Source organism: Monodon monoceros, unplaced genomic scaffold (genome assembly GCF_005190385.1).
Source record: "Monodon monoceros isolate NGI ecotype Baffin Bay Population unplaced genomic scaffold, NGI_Narwhal_1 Super_Scaffold_18, whole genome shotgun sequence".
Classification (NCBI taxonomy): Eukaryota; Metazoa; Chordata; class Mammalia; order Artiodactyla; family Monodontidae; genus Monodon; species Monodon monoceros.
In genome coordinates, this window is record NW_021703774.1 from 57,378,685 (window position 1) to 57,400,352 (window position 21,668).

Consider the following 21,668-nt stretch of genomic DNA (forward strand, 5'->3'; position numbering starts at 1 on the left):
ATATAGTCTTTCAGTATATAGTTTTGTCTTTTTTTTTTAATTTTAGGCAAATTTTCTTGAGTTGTAGTTCATAGTATTTGTTCTGTTGCTTTGGTTGTCTTCTTTAGAATATCTATCAATATTATGTTGGATCTTCTTTGCCTATCTTTAGTATCTGTCATTTTCTAATCTTTTTACTTTCTTTTCAGTTTTTAAAATTTTACAAATTTTCTTCTTTTTTTACCTTCTGTTTAACTTAGAGTTTTATCTGTTGCTTTTATTTACTCTTGTATTACTATAAACTTAGTTTTTATATATTTGAAAAGGTTTTTATGTTTATTTTTAGTTATTTCTGGAATTGTTTCTCTGAATTTTCTAATTCTGATTCATATTGTTCTTTCATATATACCTATTGATTTCTTAAATTCTTTTATTTCTTTTTGAAATATTAGCGTTGCAGCTTTCAGCTTTTATGTGAAAATGTCTTATGTTTTCTCTTCCTTATAATAACCATACCCATATATGGGATTTGACTATGATTCTTTTCTGTTGTTGTGCGAAATTTTTTGTATGTGAATTTTTGTGTGAAATTAATTTTTCTGAACTTTTAGGAGGGTCAGGTCAATCAAAGTTTTACAACTATGCAGCTATAGAGCTCCTTCTTTAGTTACTTTCACAAGTTTCATGGTTTCAAAAATATGGCCTTGGATGTTCTGAGATTTACTGGCTCTGTTTTCCTTACCCATTTTTATCTAGTTCTTTCCCCCCCCTTTCTTATCCCTATTATCCATGTTTTTTAAATAAATGAAATATTAAATATTTTTGGTCATCTTGTAGTAATGATTTTATTTTAAAATTTGAAGTTAAATTTCAGATTAACATTTGAATTTAGAGAAATGCAGGATTCTCTAACATGATTGAATAGCTGCAATCTCAAACACAGTTTGTTTCTTTAACCACTTTTTATTTAGAGGCTCCAGCATACCTCATAGATCTGATGCATGATAAAAATAATGAAATCCGAAAAGTCTGCGATAATACATTAGATATTATAGCGGTAAGTAATTTTTCTTCCTACACAAAGTATAATAGTCTTTATTTTGTGGGGCGAAAGAGACATTGTACACCTGTTTAGAGCTTTGCATTCAATGTACACATTGAATTTGAATTTTGGTAAAGTTCAGAAGATGCAATGATACTAAATTCACTTTTCAATTGAAGTATAGTTGACTTACAATGTTGTGTTAATTTCTGCTGTAAGCAAAGTGATTCAGTTGTACATATACATACATTCTTTTTAATATTTTTTTCATTATGGTTTATCACAGGATATTGAATATAGTTCCCTGTGCTATACAGTAGGACCTTGTTGTTTATCCATTCCATGTATACTAGTTTGCATCTGCTAACCCCAAACTCCCACTCCATCCCTCTCTAACCCCCTTGGCAACCACAAGTCTATTCTCTATGTATGTGAGTCTATTTCTGTTTTGTAGATAAGTTCATTTGTGTCATATTTTAGATTCCACAAAAAAAGTGATATCATATGGTGTTTGTGTTTCTTTTTCTGATTTACCTCATTTAGTATGATAAACTCTGGGTCCACCCATGTTGCTGCAAAGGACATTATTACATTCTTTTTTATGGCTGAGTAGTATTCCAGTGTATATATGTACCACATCTTCTTTATCCATTCATCTGTCAATGGACATTTAGGTTGTTTCCATGTCTTGGCTATTGTGAATGGTGCTGCTATGGACATAGGGATGCATGTATCTTTTTGAATTATAGTTTTGTCCAGTTATATGCCCAGGAGTGGGATGGCTTGATCATAATGGCAACTCTATTTTTAGTTTTTTGAGGAACCTCCATACTGTTTCCCATGTGGCTGCACCAGCTTACATTCCCACCAACAGTGTGGGAGGGTTCCCTTTTCTCGACACCATCTCCAGCATTTGTTACTTGTAGACTTTTTAATGATGGCCATTCTGACTGGTGTGAGGTGGTACCTCATTGTAGTTTTGATTTGCATTTCTCTAATAATTAGTGATGTTGAGCAGCTTTTTATGGCCTGTTGACTATCTGTGTGTCTTCTTTGGAGAAATGTCTGTTTAGGTCTTCTGCCCACTAAATTCACTGTTTAAACATTATTAAGACCTTTGGCTTTCAACTTTTAAGTATAGGCTCCTTACTTAAAGAGGTTTTATACATATTCAGAGTTTTAGGTCTGGTCTAAATGCCATCTCAGAATCACTTGTTTTTCAGAAAAATTATTGCAGAGAAGCAGGGAGTTTGATGACAGTTTTGCCAAAACTCAACACAGTCAACTTTGCAGTTTGGCCATTACATTTTTTTAATAAATCAAATCTTATATCAACTATTTTTTCAATTCTTTGATAATTTTTGTTGTAGACATAGATTTGTTTTTATAAGTTGCTTTGGAATGATGAAACACCCCCAAATTTTAATGTTATCCATGACTTTAGAAGTTTTTAAAGTATATGTAACTGTAAGAATTCGATCAGAGGGATAATCTGAGCCCTGGATTAGAAACTTGCTCACTGTGCAGACTTTTCTTCAGACATTGTGCTGCCCTTCTGCCTGGACTTGACCCTTGTACCTGGGATGTGCTAGATGCTGGATTACTTTGAATATTTTTCTCACCTATGGCATACACACATGCACAACCTACTTCCGTCTTTGGACTGGATTTACACTGTTTATTTTGGCTCATCCTGTAAAAAATTTCTTGAATATAGCCCATACAGTAGTTTTTCAAAGTTTTACTTAAGTGTTTTAAAAGGATCAGAATAGCAGTTTAAAGAATCAATTAACACCTTCCTTGAAATCCCCTAAGTTGGCATTTCTGCTAGTGATTTCATTACAAAGTCAAATTACCACCAGGTACTTTCTGGTCCATTTCATGCATTTTATTTTAGAAATTCATCTTATTTGATTTCATCTGTTTTTTTGGATTTGACAAAATATATCATTACTGGTTTAAAACTAAATCTTTAAACCATTATTGGCTTAAAACTAAATCTTGACATTTTAGCTTTGATATCTAAATTAAAATAGGGAAGCTTTATGTATTAAATCATTGCTTCACCAAGATGTTTCATACATATAAGCCACTGATCACAGGGTTTATGAACAATATCATGACTCATGTACTATTTTCTAGATCACTAATGTCATTGTTGTATATAAAGTATATAGTATAAGAGTAAGAAACTTCTTAAAGTTCTATATCTGATTATCTTACCTTAAGCAATGAGGAAAAGAGAGAGATGTCAGTCTGTTATGAATTGCTTTTATCATACTTTTAAAATTACCTTCTTTTGAGAAAAAGTAGATGGAAGGTAAAAATGTTTAGATTTATGTATTAGGTATGTTTGGTTTAGAATACAGGCTAGTGATAGTTCCAAAAGGCCAGCTTAGTCTTATAAAAATATTTATTGTAAAATGTGAATTTATTTGTCATAAGATAAAATTTTCATTCCCAATTATTTCTAAGCTCTGGGCTCAAGCCTCTCATTTTAAACAGGAGTTATCAGGAGTTATCCCCACCCTGTGTCTCCTGTCCTAGCTCTCTCTTTCTCTCTAGAATCAACATTTTGAAAAAAATGTCTACATATTACTTCCTTCACTTTCCCATCCTCCTTTCTACATTCCCCTTTCTCCTTTCTACCAATTCTTGCTTCTGCCTCCATTACTGCATTGAAGTGGTGCTTACGAAAGTCACCTTGACCTTCATTTTTCTAAATCCAATGAATATTTTTAGTCTTCATTTTACTTCGTTGATCCTACCCTCCTTGCAAGAACTTATAAATCCTGGTCAGAGTTAAAATATAAAATCACAAAGAAAATTATTTTAGATTATTACATTCATAAAAAGCCTTGTGAATAAGAGGACTTCCAAGAAGAATCAGCAAAATGAAACTGGTGATACGTCAGCTAGCTCTGTCTGGTTCCCGAAGATGCTGTCTGATCATGTGAGTTAGTATAAAACAAATTTGAACAAGTAATCTGAAAGTTCACCTAATCTCTCTATACCTCTCTACACTGGACTTACAAAGTAAGTATTTGATGTGGTGCCAAGTAATTTTAGATTGTTTCATTTCATACTTTGTAAAACTTAAGTCTAAAAAGATACTCAGAAATACTAGAGTTGTTAAACTGAGAATATTTAAAGATATTCACATGTGAATTATTCATGTGATCTGGAAGTCCTATGCTGTGCTACTCAACTGAGTCATAGTCATAGCTGAGGTTCTTAGAAGAGAAGGAAGTAGTCCAATACAGCTGATAGGTGGGCACCAGACTCTGGAAACATCCCATGTTCTGCTAGAAGAATGTTTTTTTACCTTTCTGCTATTATACACCTGTAGGATTCAAGGCCCTGGCTCAATTTTATCTTGGTAATAGGAAACTGCACCACCAGGGGCAGCTTCTTCCCAAAACATTTTTCTTCCCTTGTCAGTTGAGTAGGGATTCTGATCTTAGATTAAACTTTTGGCCTCTATGAAGTGGCAACTTGATCCAATAGAGTATTGCATTTAGAATACAACTGATTCTAGTTCTCTCACCTGCTGAATAATCTCAGGCAATTTATTTAACTTTTTGAAGATTTAGTTTACAGTGACACTTCTGAGGATTAAAGAAGTTAGAGAAAATATATATGAGCATCTGCCACATGATGGTCACTCAATATGTTTTGTTCAAACTAAACCAAAATTCACACCAAGTTGTGAAGTTTATATATAGATTAAATATCTGGATCAACATTTCCTTTCCTTAGTACGGTTAATTATTTGTTATTTTCTGTTCAACTTTTAAAACGATATGGGAAGATAATCTGTTCACAGTTTGAATTTAAACTCTGGAAAGTTATTTGGAATATATATATATTTTGGCCAGACATATTTCTATTTGTAGTTTACTTTAAGATTGTCCTGAAAAATGGCTGAATTTGGCACTTTAAGACTTCATGTCAGGGAAGTTAACAGAATGGGTCAATTTACTGAAAGGTGTTGATTAGGACAGTGTAGAGAAATAGGAAGCTACCTTTGCTAGTGTAGAAGTGCCCCATGTATTAAATTACCCATGTTCTGAATCTGTGGTGACTAATTTGGATTTGGACTCAATTTATCAGACCAAACCAGACTAACCTCAGACCAAAGTTATACTCCTGGTTTGCTGGGCCTCATTTGGAAGAAATTTGAGGAGTGGGGCATTTTAATGCATCAGTAAAAAGACAGCTTCTCAGGTCCACTTGGGACGTAGCTGCCATTCTTTAGTTCTTTGAGCTCAGACTCTATTACTGATCACGACGCAGGGTGTTATTTGCTTGTCCCAAATCTTTTTAAAGAGTAAAACAAGAGGAAATTGACTTAATTTGAAACAGGAGAAACTTTGATTAGACACAGCAAAGATGATGAAACACTAGAAATAGGCTGTCAAGGGAGAATGTGAAGTCTGTCCAGTTAACATTAGTAACAGCTAAATAACCAACTTTCTAAAATAGTTTGTTAGAAACCTGCCTAAAATGGAAGTAGATGATCTCTTAAGACTCTTTTTTACCTCTAGATTTTGATTTCCGAGTATTCTTGGCATGGCTATGATCAAAAAAATTTAGAAAGAGTGGGAATATTTCTAGCTTAAGGCGATTTATCTTTAAGAAAGCAAACTTCTTGCACTCAAGACAAATATCATGGAATAATACCAAGAAAAATTAGATGCCTTGCAAACCTTAGGGAAATATGCCCTCTGCAGTAAAGTATTCTTTCCCCAAATTATAGAAATGTTACATTAGTGATGAAGTGTTTAATGTATTTAGGCCCAGGCCCTCAATTGGTGAATTGAAACAGATAGGTGTTCATAGTACTCTTTGTACTGTAGAGGATTACATGTTTGGTGATGCAGTCTCTGTTGCCTCATCAGCAAATTGTTGCCTGTCTGACTAGGCTTTGCATGTAGTTTTGGGAGGCAGGGAATGGGGTAGCTGCAGAGAGGAGAACGGAGACCAGGAGAGAGGAGCCTAGCTTCCTCATCTTCCAAGGGAATTATACAGCAATTGATCATTGCCTTTTCTCTTCCAAGACTTGAAGATCATCAAGGGAAGATCAGAACCCTCTATACATAGAGAGCTTCTAAAAACCCAATTAGATTTTTATCCCTCAGTACTTCCTCAGCTTTGTATGAAGTATTTGAGAACCTCAAATTCCTCCCCAATTAGTAAACAATTTCCTCCCCTGACATTACTGGGTTGTCAAACATTTAATACATGTTTATTAAGCACATACTGTGTTCCAGACAACTAAGGTTGACACTGGGAATAAAAAACAACACGAAGTCTCTAGAATATAAAAGTTTACAATCTAGACACCAGGATACTGTCGTCTAGACATGAACTGGCCTTTCAGGAGCAGTACTACTACATGGGCTGTCAATAGATATTCTGTACTAATGCATTGCACATTGTATCTACAGGATGTTTATGGAGAAGGGAACGTACCTAGGTTCTCTGGTAAAATACTGATGTCTGTTGCCTTCTAGCCAGCCACAGGCCTACATGTGATTTGATACTAACACAGGTTTGTGTCACTAAGATTTTGAATGGCAGCTTTTTCTCTTTTAACTGTTAATTTTGATCATTGGCAAATTGTGTATATTAAAATAATCTGGAATTATTTTAAACTACGAAAACAAGGTGCTATCTTCATTCTAGGATAGACACAATTATATTTAATAAGACTGGTATATTGAAGTGAGATAAACTAATGTAGGTTTACATGTAACCTCTAAGACATCAACTGTCATAGTCCCCCCAAAAATTACCAGGGGAAGCCTGTGTCAGACAGAAAAGGTGGATTTATTAATAATAAACGTCTAGCAAAGGAGAACACTTTTTAAAAATATCTTATAATATCTTTTTTTTTTTTTTTTTTTTTTTTGTGGTATGCGGGCCTCTGACTGCTATGGCCTCTCCCGCCGCGGAGCACAGGCTCCGGACTCGCAGGCTCAGCGGCCATGACTCACGGGCCCAGCCGCTCCGCGGCATGTGGGATCTTCCCGGACCGGGGCACGAACTCATGTCCCTTGCATCGGCAGGCGGACTCTCAACCACTGCACCACCAGAGAAGCCCTAAAAATGTCTTACAATATCTTGAAAGGGAAGTTATAGAGAAAGTTTCATAGGGTTAGGATTAGGGTTAGCTTAAAACTCAGGTTATTTCAGGACAGGATTTCAAAACCATGAATGGGTAGGGATTGGTAAAATGGGTAGAAGGTTTTTACTTTTAATTGGCTTGCAGGTTGGTTATGGGCACAGAGCGGGGATTTTCAAGTGAGTTGTTGACAGAAACTTCTAAAATGTTCTTTCCAAAGCAGGTGGAGTTGGTTCTTGCTTGTTCTACAGTCTTGGCAAATTTTCATTTCTCAGATTTGTAAGTTTGACGTTAATTTCTCAATTCCATACAGTCAAATTGGGCTTCGTGAGATAAACCCAATTGGTTTTAGTGGTTAGCCCTCTTATGGAGTTCATTTTTATATTGCATAAATCTGAAAGGCAGAAATTTAAGATATTTTTCTAGTTTATTAGAATTTACATGCATATATATATATATATATATATATATGCATGTGTGTATATTCCCTGCCAGTATTATGCATGTTACTTTATTGCTTTTTTTAATTGTCAGCAGTTGGATTAAAAAAAAAAAGCATGGTATGAAAGAAAAGTCATGATTCCTTGCTTAAATAAATTTTATTTAGTTATATCTTTTACTCTGTGGACATGATATTTGAAATGATATTACACAGATGAGCCTCCTCAGTGCTTTAAACAGAGGTTGAAGAGATAATTGTACTTTGAGGTCTGGTTAGAAAATGCCATAGTCAAGACTAAAGGGCAACATTTGGGACAGTACTATTGAGAAATGGGTAGTGTGTGCATAAAAGTCAACAACTCTATTATGTATGTGTGTTTAATTATGTGTTAGATAAATATAGATAATATATACATATCATTGGGAGAAGTATTTTCTAAGCTATAAAAGGCATCTTTTTAGCAGCTACTACCTTAATCTTAATGAGCAACTAAATTACTCTAGATCTGCTTTAATTTAGTATGAAGAATTGTATTAAATAAACCATATTACATTCTCAATTAGGGAGCAGCCACGTTAAAGGAGAAAGGAAAATCTGTTTTGCATCAGTTACGTTAGAACACAAAGCAGATCTATGTAGCTCTGTGTTACCCTGTAGTGTGTTAATCAGATACAAGGTGTGACGGAAGCCAGTGACAAAGAGTTTTCCTGATAGTGAACAGGCTCTGATAATAAGCTGGTTAAGGCTTCATAATGTTTCAGTGGTTTAGTAGTAAACAAAATGATATAGGACTTCAGAAAGGATGGCACATTCCATATAAAATCAAACCATAAGTCTTTTGTGACACTTTAGAATTTATGAAAACTAGTGCTTAAGGTCATAATGTCAGGAGCTGAGAAAATAAAAGACAAAGCATGTGTACCTTTAAGTACAAGACAAACTAGAGTCCCAAAGCAAGGATATCAGGGTGCACTCCTTGTGAAAAGAAGCATTTCAAAAATGAAGAAAAAACAACTGTATTCCTAGAGTATTTCCACAATAGCTTGATAAATTTTGATGACATTTCTTGCCTGTGTTTGAGCTATGACATCCCTGAATTCCCGTATCTATTTTCTGATAATGAGGGGACAGTGATATAAGAGGGAAGTAGGGATTTGGGGGAGAGGGGTTAGAGGGAATTGGTTTTAATTGGTATATGTTGAATTTATTAAATTTTGATACAATATTCATTTAGAATTGCTATGTAATTTTTAAAAGATGACCTCTATATTGCTATTATTCTGCAGTTTTGGGGGATAGTTATTTCAACAGCTTTATGAGGTAATGGTATTAATTATAGATTTGTATTTGAGGAATTTTAGAACTTGAATAAATCTTAGATTTGTTTCATTTTACAATTGAAGAATCTGAGACCAACAGATTTTAAAATACCTTTAGAAGGTTGTATATTTCTGTTAGTATCAGAACTAGAAGGAGAACCCAGGTCTCTTGGCCCTTATCCAATGTTCTTTGTATTATACCATACCACATTATTAGTGTCTATAAATTCAGACTCTGAGACACAAAGAAAGTATGACTTTGCCAGGGCTATTAAACTATACTCATTGAGGATAGATACAGAAGATAGCTGAGACTAGGGATTCCAGAATATGCTGGTCCACTGGGGTATGATAAAGCTTTCACTGGTTTTCACTAAAATGGAAAAGAGAGGGAAAAGAAAAAAGTGTGTGTGTGTGTGTGTGTGTGTGTGTTTGTGTGTGTGTGTGTGTGTGTGTGTGTGTGAAAGTCAGAGAGGAAAGAGAAGAGAGAGACCAGAACTGGGGAGGAGTTGTAAAGTTAAAGTGTTTTAGTGTTGGGAAGGTATATCTTTATTTTGAGATCGTCTTTCTCACATTTTTAGTCTTAAAATGGCCTTTCTTTTATAAAACAATAATATTAGGTGGAACTTGATTAACATTTAATATCAGTCCCACAGATTTACTTTTTTAAAAAAATTAATTTATGGGCTTCCCTGGTGACGCAGTGGTTGAGAGTCCGCCTGCCGATGCAGGGGACATGGGTTTGTGCCCCGATCCAGGAAGATCCCACATGCCGCGGAGCGCCTGGGCCCGTGAGCCATGGCCGCTGAGCCTGCGTGTCCGGAGCCTGTGCTCCACAACGGGAGAGGGCACAACAGTGAGAGGCCCATGTACCGCAAAAAATAATAAATAAATACATACATAAATATATTCATTTATGTATGTATTTATTTATTTTTGGCTGTGTTGGGTCTTCGTTGCTACACGCGGGCTTTCTCTGGTTGCGGCGAGCAGGGGCTACTCTTCGTTAAGGTGTGCGGGCTTCTCATTGCAGTGGCTTCTCTTGTTGCGGAGCACAGACTCTAGGCATGCAGGCTTCAGCAGTTGTGGCACTCGGGCTCAGTAGTTGTGGCTTGTGGGCTCTAGAGCACAGGCTCAGTAGTTGTGGCACACGGGCTTAGCTGCTCCACGGCATGTGGGATCTTCCTGGACCAGGGTTCGAACCCATGTCCCCTGCATTGGCAGGTGGATTCTTTTTTTTTTTTTTTTTTCTTTTGCGCTACGCGGGCCTCTCACTGCTGTGGCCTCTCCCGCTGCGGAGCACAGGCTCCGGACGCACAGTCCCAGCGGCCACGGCTCACGGGCCCAGCCGCTCCACAGCATGCGGGATCCTCCCGGACTGGGGCACGAACCCGTGTTCCCTGCATTGGCAGGCAGACTCTCAACCACTGCGCCACCAGGGAAGCCCTGGCAGGTGGATTCTTAACCACTGCACCACCAGGGAAGTCCCAAGTCCCACAGATTTACTTTTGAACCTTTCTAAAATCTAAAATTCTTGGGACCACTGTCCTAACCTATTAATTCACTATGGTTGATAAATAGATCTTCAACATCCATAAGCTAAAATATTTAATTTTCAAGAAATATGGAACATAAAAATCAGTGTTTCAGAAACATAAAGATGAATAATACAGCATCATATAGCAAAACTGTACTATCTTTTTTGATTCTAACCAATTTGCTATTAAGGAAAAAGAAATGAAAATATTTAAACAAATATTGCGTTCCTCATAACATGCTTCATTCCAAGATGCTACATTTGGTAAATATTCGAATACCTGAAGCTGCATTATCACAAACTAGAACAAACCTTTATGGCACAAGTATAATATCTTAATAATGTTTTATACTTAGCATCTAAATTTAAATATGCATATTTTAAAACATCCTCCAAAGTTAGCTGTTAATATTAGAATTAAGAAAGTCACTGAAAACTAGTATATACCGGTATTTATTGTGGTTCTATCTAAGGTAAAGATATTAGGGTATTTTTTCTATAATTTTCAACTTTCAGTCAGGAAATAGTTTCATAATGGAAATAGTTTTATAATCATAAAACTCCAAATGTTTTCAAAAAGTCATAACTGCTTGAGACTTTAAGGCCTTGATACTGTTTGGTCAGGGTTTTTTGCCATTTTCTTTCCTATGATCTATAACAAAAAGCTCGCTGTATTTAATAAGTCTCAAGGCCATCTTTTGTGAAAACTCCACATGTCATTGCAGTGGATTCATTGTAGTAGGATTCTGTAATCATTGTTGGATCTTCTGCAGAACATAATTTTCTATATCCTAAATGATTACTCAGCTTGGTATAGAATAACATATTCTGTTTCATATTTACTGAGGGAGAAACTTTTGTTTTTGTTTTTTTTCTGAAGAGCTGAGAAGACAACCATAGTTGTTATCCAGTAAACAATAATGTACATGTTACTCATTATGTTAGTCATAGAAAAGTAAGCCTGTTGTTTAATTGTACAAAAATACTTAAAATAAGAATAAAATTATCTTTAATAAAGAAAATAGTACAATCTATATCATTGTTACTGTACTTTTTGGCCTTATAATGTTAAGAGATGCCCTGGTTCTGTGGGTTTGCTCAGTCATAAACTGATATTAAAAAATAATCATAATAAAAGGAAGGCAAAAGCTTTAAAGGAATTCAGATCAGCATAAGGGTAGTCTTATTAAATCTGATGCTAACTCACTGCATTGGAAAATCAACTTTCCCAAGACACTAAGAAGTCAAGCTTTAGTGTCACAAGCTAGCCATGGAGTCTCATGGATGTTTTTGGTTTGTGTGTTTGGACTTCTGTCAAATATAGTGTAGATAGTCTTTAAACAAAAAAACTCAGACTTGTGTGTGTAGGTTCATTAATAAGAACATTGCAATAAGTTTAAAGGGTAATAAGGCTTAAGTTAGAAAGGCTGTTGTTTGTGATGAAAACAGCTCATTTGTTACACATTTCTACATTTATTAGATGTATTTTTATTATTAAACTAGAATAGTAAAATCTTACAAGAAGGGTAGAGATGATAACTCATAGAATAAGCGTGAATTTTCTTCTTTGTGCAGAGCATTACTTACTAGGCCAAATACATTTTTATGGATATGCAGTTTAAGGCTTTACTTTTTTATTTTATTTTTTTGGCCACACCATGCAGCATGTGGGACCTTTGTTCCCTGACCAGGGATCGAACCTGCGCCCCCTGCATTGGAAGTGTAGAGTCTTAACCACTGGACCACCGGGGAAGGATTTACTTTTTTAAATTATACGTACCCCTGTAACGTTTCACAGATATTCACAAGAAGCAAGTTTTAGCCTTAGTGGAATAGCAAATCCCATATTTTACATGCTTTGGGTGCTTGATGATTTCAACTTCTGTTCTTACACTAGGAATCCACATACTTGAACTTATAATAAAACATTCAAATCATATGTCTGTCATCTTCCTTGGATACTTCTTCATTCAGATAATCAAATTTTAAATTTTTCTACCAAAATGAAAAGTTAGTTTTATACCTCTTGCCAAGTGAAACAAACTGCTATTCATGAAAGAAACAATACCACTCAAATTAGTTCCAGTATTTAATGTAGGTCTAATAGGATATCTAGTATTATAAGGCATATTCTATTAAATACTGTGATTATAACAGTTGAATTAATGTTTATTATTTTAAGTAAAATGCAATAATATTTATGATAACTCTTTTATACAATTTAATTTTAAATAATTATATTAGGAAATAAACTGACAACTAATAGGAATTTTAATAGATAACCACTAGAAAGAATGAACGGTTAATAATTTGGTGGCAAAATTGCCATTAGCAGTACCATAGCCAAAAAATATCTTCTACTTCCACCAACCTAAGTTGAAAAGTAACATCTATATAGTTTCAGAGTTGTACAGTATAGAACACACAGTCTAACAGCTGACACTGCTAAGAGATATACTGATAATGTGAAACTTAAAATTTAACAAGAAAAATTTTGATAATAATAAATACCTTTATTATAAAATTTCATATGTATTCCTACATCCCAGAAATTTATTCTGTGATGACAGTTTTTGACTTCAGCCTTACTTGGCTTTGTATGAAAATTGCTCAGCATTTACCTAAAATATATATTTGGTCCACCTCTTAGTTATCGTGATGATCCTAACTATTGGAGGACAGTAGTATTGCCTGGCACCTTTCCAACTGGCACCTTTCCAACTTATAAACAAAAGTGTTAAAGAAAAGACAGAGGAATTTAAAACTAAGAACCCGGTGATTAGGATGACAAGAAATACCTGAAGCCATTTTTTCCATCTAAGTCATCAGTGGTACTGTCCATTAATTAAGTGAATACACTTGTCAGAAGTAACCACCACCTGTGGAGCTAGATAGGTTCAGCTGTAACTTTTGTAGTAATTTGCCTACTTGCCCTTCAAAAACACGCACCAATGAAGTTCTCTTGTCAATAGATGCTACAGATACAATGAATAAGCCACAGTCTTGCTCCTCAAGAGTTCATGGTTAAAGCAGGAGATGTTTAAAGAAATAATTATGACTAAATAAGACATTATTATTTTGTGGTTGAAACAAAATTGAATTAAATTCTGCTATTTGTTTTTTGTAGTAAACCATTTCAGTTTTTAGGAGAAATTCTTTAATTGTGCTTTTTTTTTCCTACTGAAAAATGTTATCTAAACAAAGAGATACAGCGAAAGATGTAATTTTAATGCTCAACCACCTGTCATTAGTGCCACAGTAATTATAGCCACAAAACTCTTTGGAAGCTGAAGTCTGGTTGCTTACCTAAATTCTAGTAATACTTAGATAAAGAATTTGTGAAATTTGAACTTTTCCAGTTTTTGCCATTGCCAATGGCGATTGATAATCCAAACAGAGATGTCTTAATATATGTAATAAATTGATTTTTATTGATTATCGTGTACAGTAATTCTGAACAGGTACTTTTAATGTTTTCTCTGACCCAAACAAAGGCCCCAAAATTCTCTTCTTATAAGCTAAATGTACTGCTATCTGAGTGCCAAGGAAGTGCCTTCATAAGCTTACATAAAAATAATTGACTTTGTTTGCAATAGGAATATGATGAAGAATGGGCTAAGAAAATTCAGAGTGAAAAGTTTCGCTGGCATAATTCTCAGTGGCTGGAGATGGTAGAGAGTCGTCAGATGGATGAGAGTGAGCAGTACTTGTATGGTGATGATCGAATTGAGCCATACATCCATGAAGGAGACATCCTCGAGAGACCTGACCTTTTCTACAGCTCAGGTAAAATGATAACCAAAGCAAAAATAAGTAGTCTCTGTGTGTGATATAAATAGGGATTTTTGTCTGCCAACCTTGCTCATTCCCAAGCTTGGTAAGCACTTCTTTTAGTATATAAATGGCCTTCTGCTAATGATTTTAGACATAACATCAGTACACACACCAAGCAAACCTATTAACTCACCATTATTTTTTTCCAAGTTAGTCTTTGATGTGATCCCCATTAAAAGGGCTGTGTTTGATGTGATCCCCATTAAAAAGGCTGTGACCAGGAAAATTAATTGCTCTTAGTTTATTATTTTCTAGAATGTGTAACTTAAAATGACATCTTCAAGATTGCTGACTTCTGTTTGAAAATGTGATATTTTTCTCTATTCTGCATTTATTTAAATATATAATTTACTAATTTATGTTTTCTTTTCCAGTGTGTTTCATTTTAACAGTCTCATTTTGCCATGGTTTTGCTTTAGTTTCGAACTAGTAACCCCTGTTTGGTTCTCTGGTTGGGAAGGTTTAGACACTTTATAGCAATAGTTTTTTCATTCTAAACTCTTGCTAGTATTTTCAAGGCAAAATTTAATTTTTACATAGATCTTACATACCCTTGTTGATTCTGCCATCCTGCCTTTTTCCAGGGATTTTGGTACTAAGAACAGTAAGTTTTTGCATATTCTCCCTTTTAATGCGTTGCACTGTTACCAGTATTAATTACTTCATTGAAGTCATTTAGTTGAAGAGACAAAAGAAGGGATTTCTAACTAAGATCTGTAGCAGGTTGCAAATAAAAAGCATTTAAAGTAATTGTATCTGAATTAATGGCTCACCTTTTTTTCCTACTATGTATTCATTCATATATTTTCATAATTGTATTCTGTGCATATTGCCCATAAGGCTGCATTATTTTTATATTTGATATAGATACTTGAATCCTGGAAAATTGGTACTTTACTTTGAAAATTAAATAGATTTCTTCCTAAGTGAACTTTACAGTAGTTATGAAATACTGCTTTGAGTTTCAAACCAGATGGAGTAGATGATTAATTTCAACCAACCAGAATTTCTTAATTCAGTAATGGCAAGCAGCTGTTCCTTACCTAGTCAGATATTCATGAAGTAAAATGATGTAAAATATATATGATGTGAATTTTTTGATAATAGAAATCAGAATTTCTTGGAATCAGGTTTCTTGCTTTGAAAATTGATAGATAGCTACTTTTCAGTGTGAATCAATGAGCAGTTTCCAAAAATGAGTAAAACTTGTAACCACCTCAGTATTTAACTTTGTTGTTTTAATACAATTAGAATTTCAGAACAGATTTCTAAAAAATTATACCACTTTTCCAAAATTAATTCATTTAAGTTGACCCCTTAAAATGAAAATCATAACATTTTTCTGTGAGATACAATTAAAATGTACAACCTATGCTTTTGTGAGAAATCTGAATTGTACACATTTTCATATATCTAAATTTAGAAACAGCCACAGCTGATGGAAAAATAAATAAATTTAAGCATTCGAGGGGTGAAATGTTATCTTTAGATAGCCTCATGGTTGTTTTTTTATACCTATAGCCTGATGATATGGTACACACTTGACAGCAGAGATTACATTGCTGTGAATTTAAAGATATAATTCTCATATCAAGCCACCTGTACTTTTTTAGTTTATTATTTTACCTACTTTATTTTTCATGAACAGTTCATCAACTAAGTGAGTCTCTGTGGTGCTTTTGATATGTGTCATGGAAATCTCGACAATGCTAGTCTCTTGTCTTTTACTGTGTGCAGTTGTATCTTCAGAAACATCAGATAAATTTGTAACACTGCAGATTTGTTGGGATGCTTTAGCTATCTTACTTAAGTCTCTGGCTCTCCATGAAACTTTAGGCTGCTTCTGATAAAAGCAACTGTAGAGTTTTTCAACCACAGAGTTTAAGCTAAATGGCCAGTGATACCCTGGTCTTATCTTTTATTTAAAAATGAACTAGCATTTGCTACTTCCTGGTCATTAGTATTGCCCTCTATGCTTTCCAACTGTTAGACATGTCAAAATGTATCTGTTTCTTTCTTGCTATTATTTTTAAAAAGGACCCTCATTCTGTTATCTGAAATAGGAATCTACTTATACATCTCCTTATAGCTACATTATTTTTTTTTCTTAGTCTAAAATAATTGTGATTGCAGTTACTGACTAATTTCCTTTTCTATCATGAAAATGATGCTGTTTGCTTTAGTACTTTTTTACCCACAGAGGAAGTATATTATAATTTATAAAGCTGTATTGCTACTACACATTTCTAAATTATTTGTTACTTTTTTGCTGTTGTTCTTCATTCATTGTGATGAATCTTATTCTTAGCATTTATTATGTAACTATATTACAGAATATGAAACTTAAAATGGTTTATTTCTGTCTCAGGATCATTATAAAACCATAATTTTCATTTACCTATGTGTTTATGTGATGTATCTTATCAGGTGTAGCCAAATAAGTTATGATTTATCTATTTTAGTCATTTCTTTTTCTCATTTTCTTCACTCTTTATATCTGTTTCCTCCCACACAGTCATGATTTCACTTTTAGCTAGTTCACCAAAGAGCCTAATACTACGTTTTCATTTGACTTTTAGAAATAAAGTTTACTTCAGTAACAATATATAAGAAGATACTGAGTTTTTGTATTTTTTTACTTTTATTTATTCAATATGTATAAGCCAGTTTTTTTAACTGAGTTTCAGAAATCAGAAAGTTGATAAATTATCTATGCTGGCAGTAAATTTGCTTTGATTTCATTCTTGTTCCAGTACATACCCCATTTTACTCATAACCACATTTATCATCATTACTTAGAGCACCTCAAGAAGGTGTGTTATATAACTATGGTCTAAAAGGTTTCATGTAATTTAATAACCTAAATGTATATAATGCTCTACAATTTACAAAGTGCTCTGGTGTATATCCTCTCTGTCTTCTATTTGTTCTCTGGGCATTTAAATGTTACATGAAATTCTTTGATTCCTTGTTGCTATCTTTGAAACAGTAAGGTTAGAGTAGGAACTTAAGAAGGACACTCCTAGATTTATCTGAATACGTGATTACAACCAAAAATACATAAAAATTAATTTTGGTTACAGAATGCTGAGAAACAGATAATTCCAAAGAAGTTGAAGTGCTTGAGTTGATGATTTAAGATATAATTTAACTTCTATACTTCATTATAGTGAAGAATGATTGCTCATATTACAGAGTTACCTAAATTTTGTCAAGTCATTAAAGGGCAGTGTAGAAGCTGTAGTTTACCAAATGAATTGCAGGGCCTTAGGATTATTAAAAATTAAGTTCAGAAGTATAAATTTACTCTTTATTCATATAATATCAGGCTTATTGTATTACTAAACTTACTGTATTCTAGGTTTATAAAATTTCTTAAACTAGTTGTATTCTGGGTTTATAAAATTTCTCGCTGAATCTTTAAATTCAAATTTTTTTTAGTTTCATCTCTATTTGATGGGATCCCCGTTTGTAGTTCCCTGTATTCCATTTATCCTTCTTACTCATTTTTCCCTTTGAAGACAATGAGAGCTTTGAATCAAAATGAAGATGTTGAGAATTTGACAACAGTTTTTCATTTAAGTTCTTCCTCATCTGATTCACTTCACTAGATCGTGTTTCATGTAATATTAACTTTTAATGTATAATTCAGGTATTTTTATTTGGTTGTATTTATATGAGTGTTATATTTCTGAGTGTTAGAATCTTTTATGCTGCTGGCATGCTGAATATCTTTGTATTCATTTTCAAAGTGCGGTATACATTTTATTTTGGCATTACTTAGCTTTGTTCCTCTAAAATTGGCAGATTTCTTAACTCCTGATCCTAAATTATTTGGTTTTAATTTAACAGAGAAACTTGTTGATTTTTGTGGTCTTCACCTTGTTAATTTTAGCCAAACTTTCACAGTCTTAGATCCATAGAAAATTAATTTTTTTAGCCGCTTAACTCTCAATCTGTGGTGTCTTGGCATTCCCATAATTTCATTTTTTGTAACTTTTTTTGTATTTAGCTGGACTTTTGGTTTATAGAATTTTTAACTTTTAGAGGACACAGAAACTGGACTAAATACTACATACTTTTTAGCTACCTCTTAAGTATTTTAAATTTACTAAAGTAATAAGGTAAATACCAGAGGTATTATTAACAATTCAACAATTAAATAATAATGCCAGTCTTTAGTATATGGTATGTAACAAATGGATATATGTAACAAATGAGTAGTACAGGAGTCTTATGGAAATACCAATTATTTTTACCTATTCATTTCCCAACTCTATTAATTTTTACCATCTATTCGATTTTTAATACCCTTACTCCTAAACAGATTTTATCATTTAATTCCCAGCTATCAATACTCAAATCAGTTACACCTCTGCCTCCCTCCCTTCCCAAGTAGGATTTTCTAACCTCTACAGAACACAGTAATCCTTCTGTAGCTTTTTCAGCCTCCAGCATTCATTTAGTAGGTATATCCCTTCCTATTGTGTATCATTTATTAATGAAATGTATTATTTAATTGCATCTTAAGTGTCTGTTTGTATTTCACTTAACCTGAAATTCCTGAAAAACAGAAATTATGTATTCTAAGTTTTTCCACAGGACCTAGCAAAGTATTATTGCATGTGGTAGGTGTAAAATGATTGTCTGGTGACTGAATAATTTGCTTACTGTGTGCCAAATTTATAAACTATGTTGTGGATACCACCTAGCCAACAAGTGACCTAGAGGTCACTTACCAACCCAGAATACTTTCAGAAAAGGAAACTTTAAAAGGCTTCAGAGCTTTTCAAATAGTAATTACAAAAGCCATATACTAAAATATATTTGTTCTATGCATAAGACAGCCCTGAGGCTATCACTTAGATCCTTTTTCCTCAGATTCTTCTTATTCTTAATTTACTCATAATTCTATCAAAAATAGGTCATCTGGATTCTTAGATTGGAGCGAATGAGAAAGTAGTATCACTCTAAAATCAGCAAGAAGTAATAATAAAGACTTAGATTTAGGAAAAGGAGCACTTTATAAGCAAAGAAAAAGTACTCAAAAAGCATAGTAGTGTAGCCACATAGCGTAGGTAGTCAAATATATCTAATAACCTAGGGCGTTACTACATAATAATTGATGTTTATAATGAAGATTGAGTTATCAAGAAGTTTTAAAATTATATTCAGTATACTTTTTAAAAACACAGGAAATATAAAATGTATTTTCAAGGATTTCTAACCCAAGTTTGTGTGTTTGTTTTAAGGTTTGACACTTAAAGTGTCAAGCATTGCTTATATAAAAATTCACTTATTTGAAATGTATAATTCCCTAATCATACTACACAAATGAAGCTGTCTGGGTATAAAATGTCGGACATACTAGAGTGTTGGTCTTTACCGAAACCATGCTATTTAATGTCTCTTCTATTTCCTTATTCATTCTGTTTCTTAGCCTGGAAGGTTTATTGTCCCTCCCTATCCTACCTCATCCCTTAACTTTTGTTTTCTTCTCCACAAGACTAGAAGCCCCTTGAAGGCAGAGATTTTCTTATTCATCTCTCTAATAAAATAGTACTACCACATAGTAGATGCTCAATAAATGTCCAATCATTGTAAAAGAACACTTAAGTATGTATGGTCTTCTGTTCATACTCCCAGAGAGAATTGAATATCATGCTAACATTTTTTCTTCCGGATTAAATATACAGGTTATTTTCTATTGTGTTACTTGATAGAACAGTTTCCTTTTTATTCCCTGCAAAGATGTTTCACTAGTTACTATTTTCTTTCATCCTAGATGGATTAGTTGCCTCTGAAGGAGCCATGAGTCCAGATTTCTTCAATGATTATCACCTTCAAAATGGAGATGTAGCTGGGCAGCATTCATTTCCTGGCAGGTAAACAGTCTTCCAAGAAAAATCTAATATATGCTGTTCCCCTTGTTTTTGAAAAGCTAAAATTTTCTTCACTTCCCATTTTTCTTTTTCCATCAAAGAGTAAAAAAAAAAAAGAATCCTGAATATTTTCAAGAACATACTCATTTGATTTTAAATTAACTTATGAAGTCACATTTTGTATGTAAAAAAATGAAGATCACAGTTCTAAAAAAAAAATGTGTGTGTATATATATATATATATATATGGGGTGTGTGTGTGTGTGTGTGTGTGTGTGTGTATATATATATATATATATATATATATATATGCTTCCTCATTTTGGAAAATACAGGCTGTCTATTGAAATACAGTACTTTTGCCAAATTAATGACCCAGATTGTTTCGTAAGTGTTTTCCAAAGCCAGTAAAATATAAAATAAGAACACAATACATGTATTTTTTTTAACTTTGTTCTTTTTTTTTTAACATCTTTATTGGAGTATAATTGCTTTACAATGGTGTGTTAGTTTCTGCTTTATAACAAAGTGAATCAGCTATACATATACATATATCCCCATATCTCCTCCCTCTTGCGTCACCCTCCCTATCCCACCCCTCTAGGTGGTCACAAAGCACCGAGCTGATCTCCCTGTGCTATGCAGCTGCTTCCCACTAGCTATTAAGTCTACATTTGGTAGTGTACATATGTCCATGCCACTCTCCCAGTTCGTCCCAGCTTACCCTTCCCCCTCCCCGTGTCCTCAAGTCCATTCTGTAGTAGGTCTGCATCTTTATTCCTGTCCTGCCCCTAGGTTCTTGAGAACCTTTTTTTTTTCTTCTTTTTTTAGATTCCATATATATGTCTTAGCATACAGTATTTGTTTTTCTCTTTCTGACTTACTTCACTCTGTATGACAGACTCTAGGTCCATCCACCTCACTGCAAATAACTCAATTTCATTTCTTTTTATGGCTGAGTAATATTCCATTGTATATATGTGCCACATCTTCTTTATGCATGCATCTGTCAATGGACACTTAGGTTGCTTCCATGTCCTGGCTATTGTAAATAGTGCTGCAATGAACATTGTGGTACATGACTCTTTTTGAATTATGGTTTTCTCAGAGTATATGCCCAGTAGTGGGATTGCTGGGTCATATGGTACTTCTATTTTTAGTTTTCTAAGGAACTTCCATACTGTTCTCCATAGTGGCTGTATCAATTTACATTCCATCAACAGTGCAAGAGGGTTCCCTTTTCTCTACACCCTCTTCAGCATTTATTGTTACAATACATGTATTTTAACAATTATTCAGACATCACCGTTTTAAAAAGTTGATGCTTTGGGCTTCCCTGGTGGCGCAGTGGTTGAGAGTCCACCTGCTGATGCAGGGGACACGGGTTCGTGCCCCGGTCCGGGAAGATCCCACATGCCGCGCAGCGGCTGGGCCCATGAGCCATGGCCGCTGAGCCCGTGAGCAATGGCCGCTGAGCCTGTGGCCATGAGCCTGTGCTCCGCAACG

At 34.1% G+C, this 21,668-nt stretch overlaps 1 protein-coding gene across 2 annotated transcripts in view; it reads left to right on the forward strand.

The window, feature by feature from the left end:
• KIFAP3 (kinesin associated protein 3) overlaps positions 1 to 21,668 on the forward strand; it is a 157,780-nt gene that overhangs the window by 107,204 nt on the left and 28,908 nt on the right. The window contains exons 17-19 of one of the 2 annotated variants that reach the window (XM_029228574.1): positions 951 to 1,036; positions 14,043 to 14,232; positions 20,066 to 20,165. In XM_029228574.1, the coding sequence (XP_029084407.1) occupies positions 951 to 1,036; positions 14,043 to 14,232; positions 20,066 to 20,165 (376 nt within the window). Of the gene's footprint in view, positions 1 to 950; positions 1,037 to 6,471; positions 6,576 to 14,042; positions 14,233 to 20,065; positions 20,166 to 21,668 lie in introns of those variants that run through there. The other variant, XM_029228575.1, reaches the window with a different exon arrangement.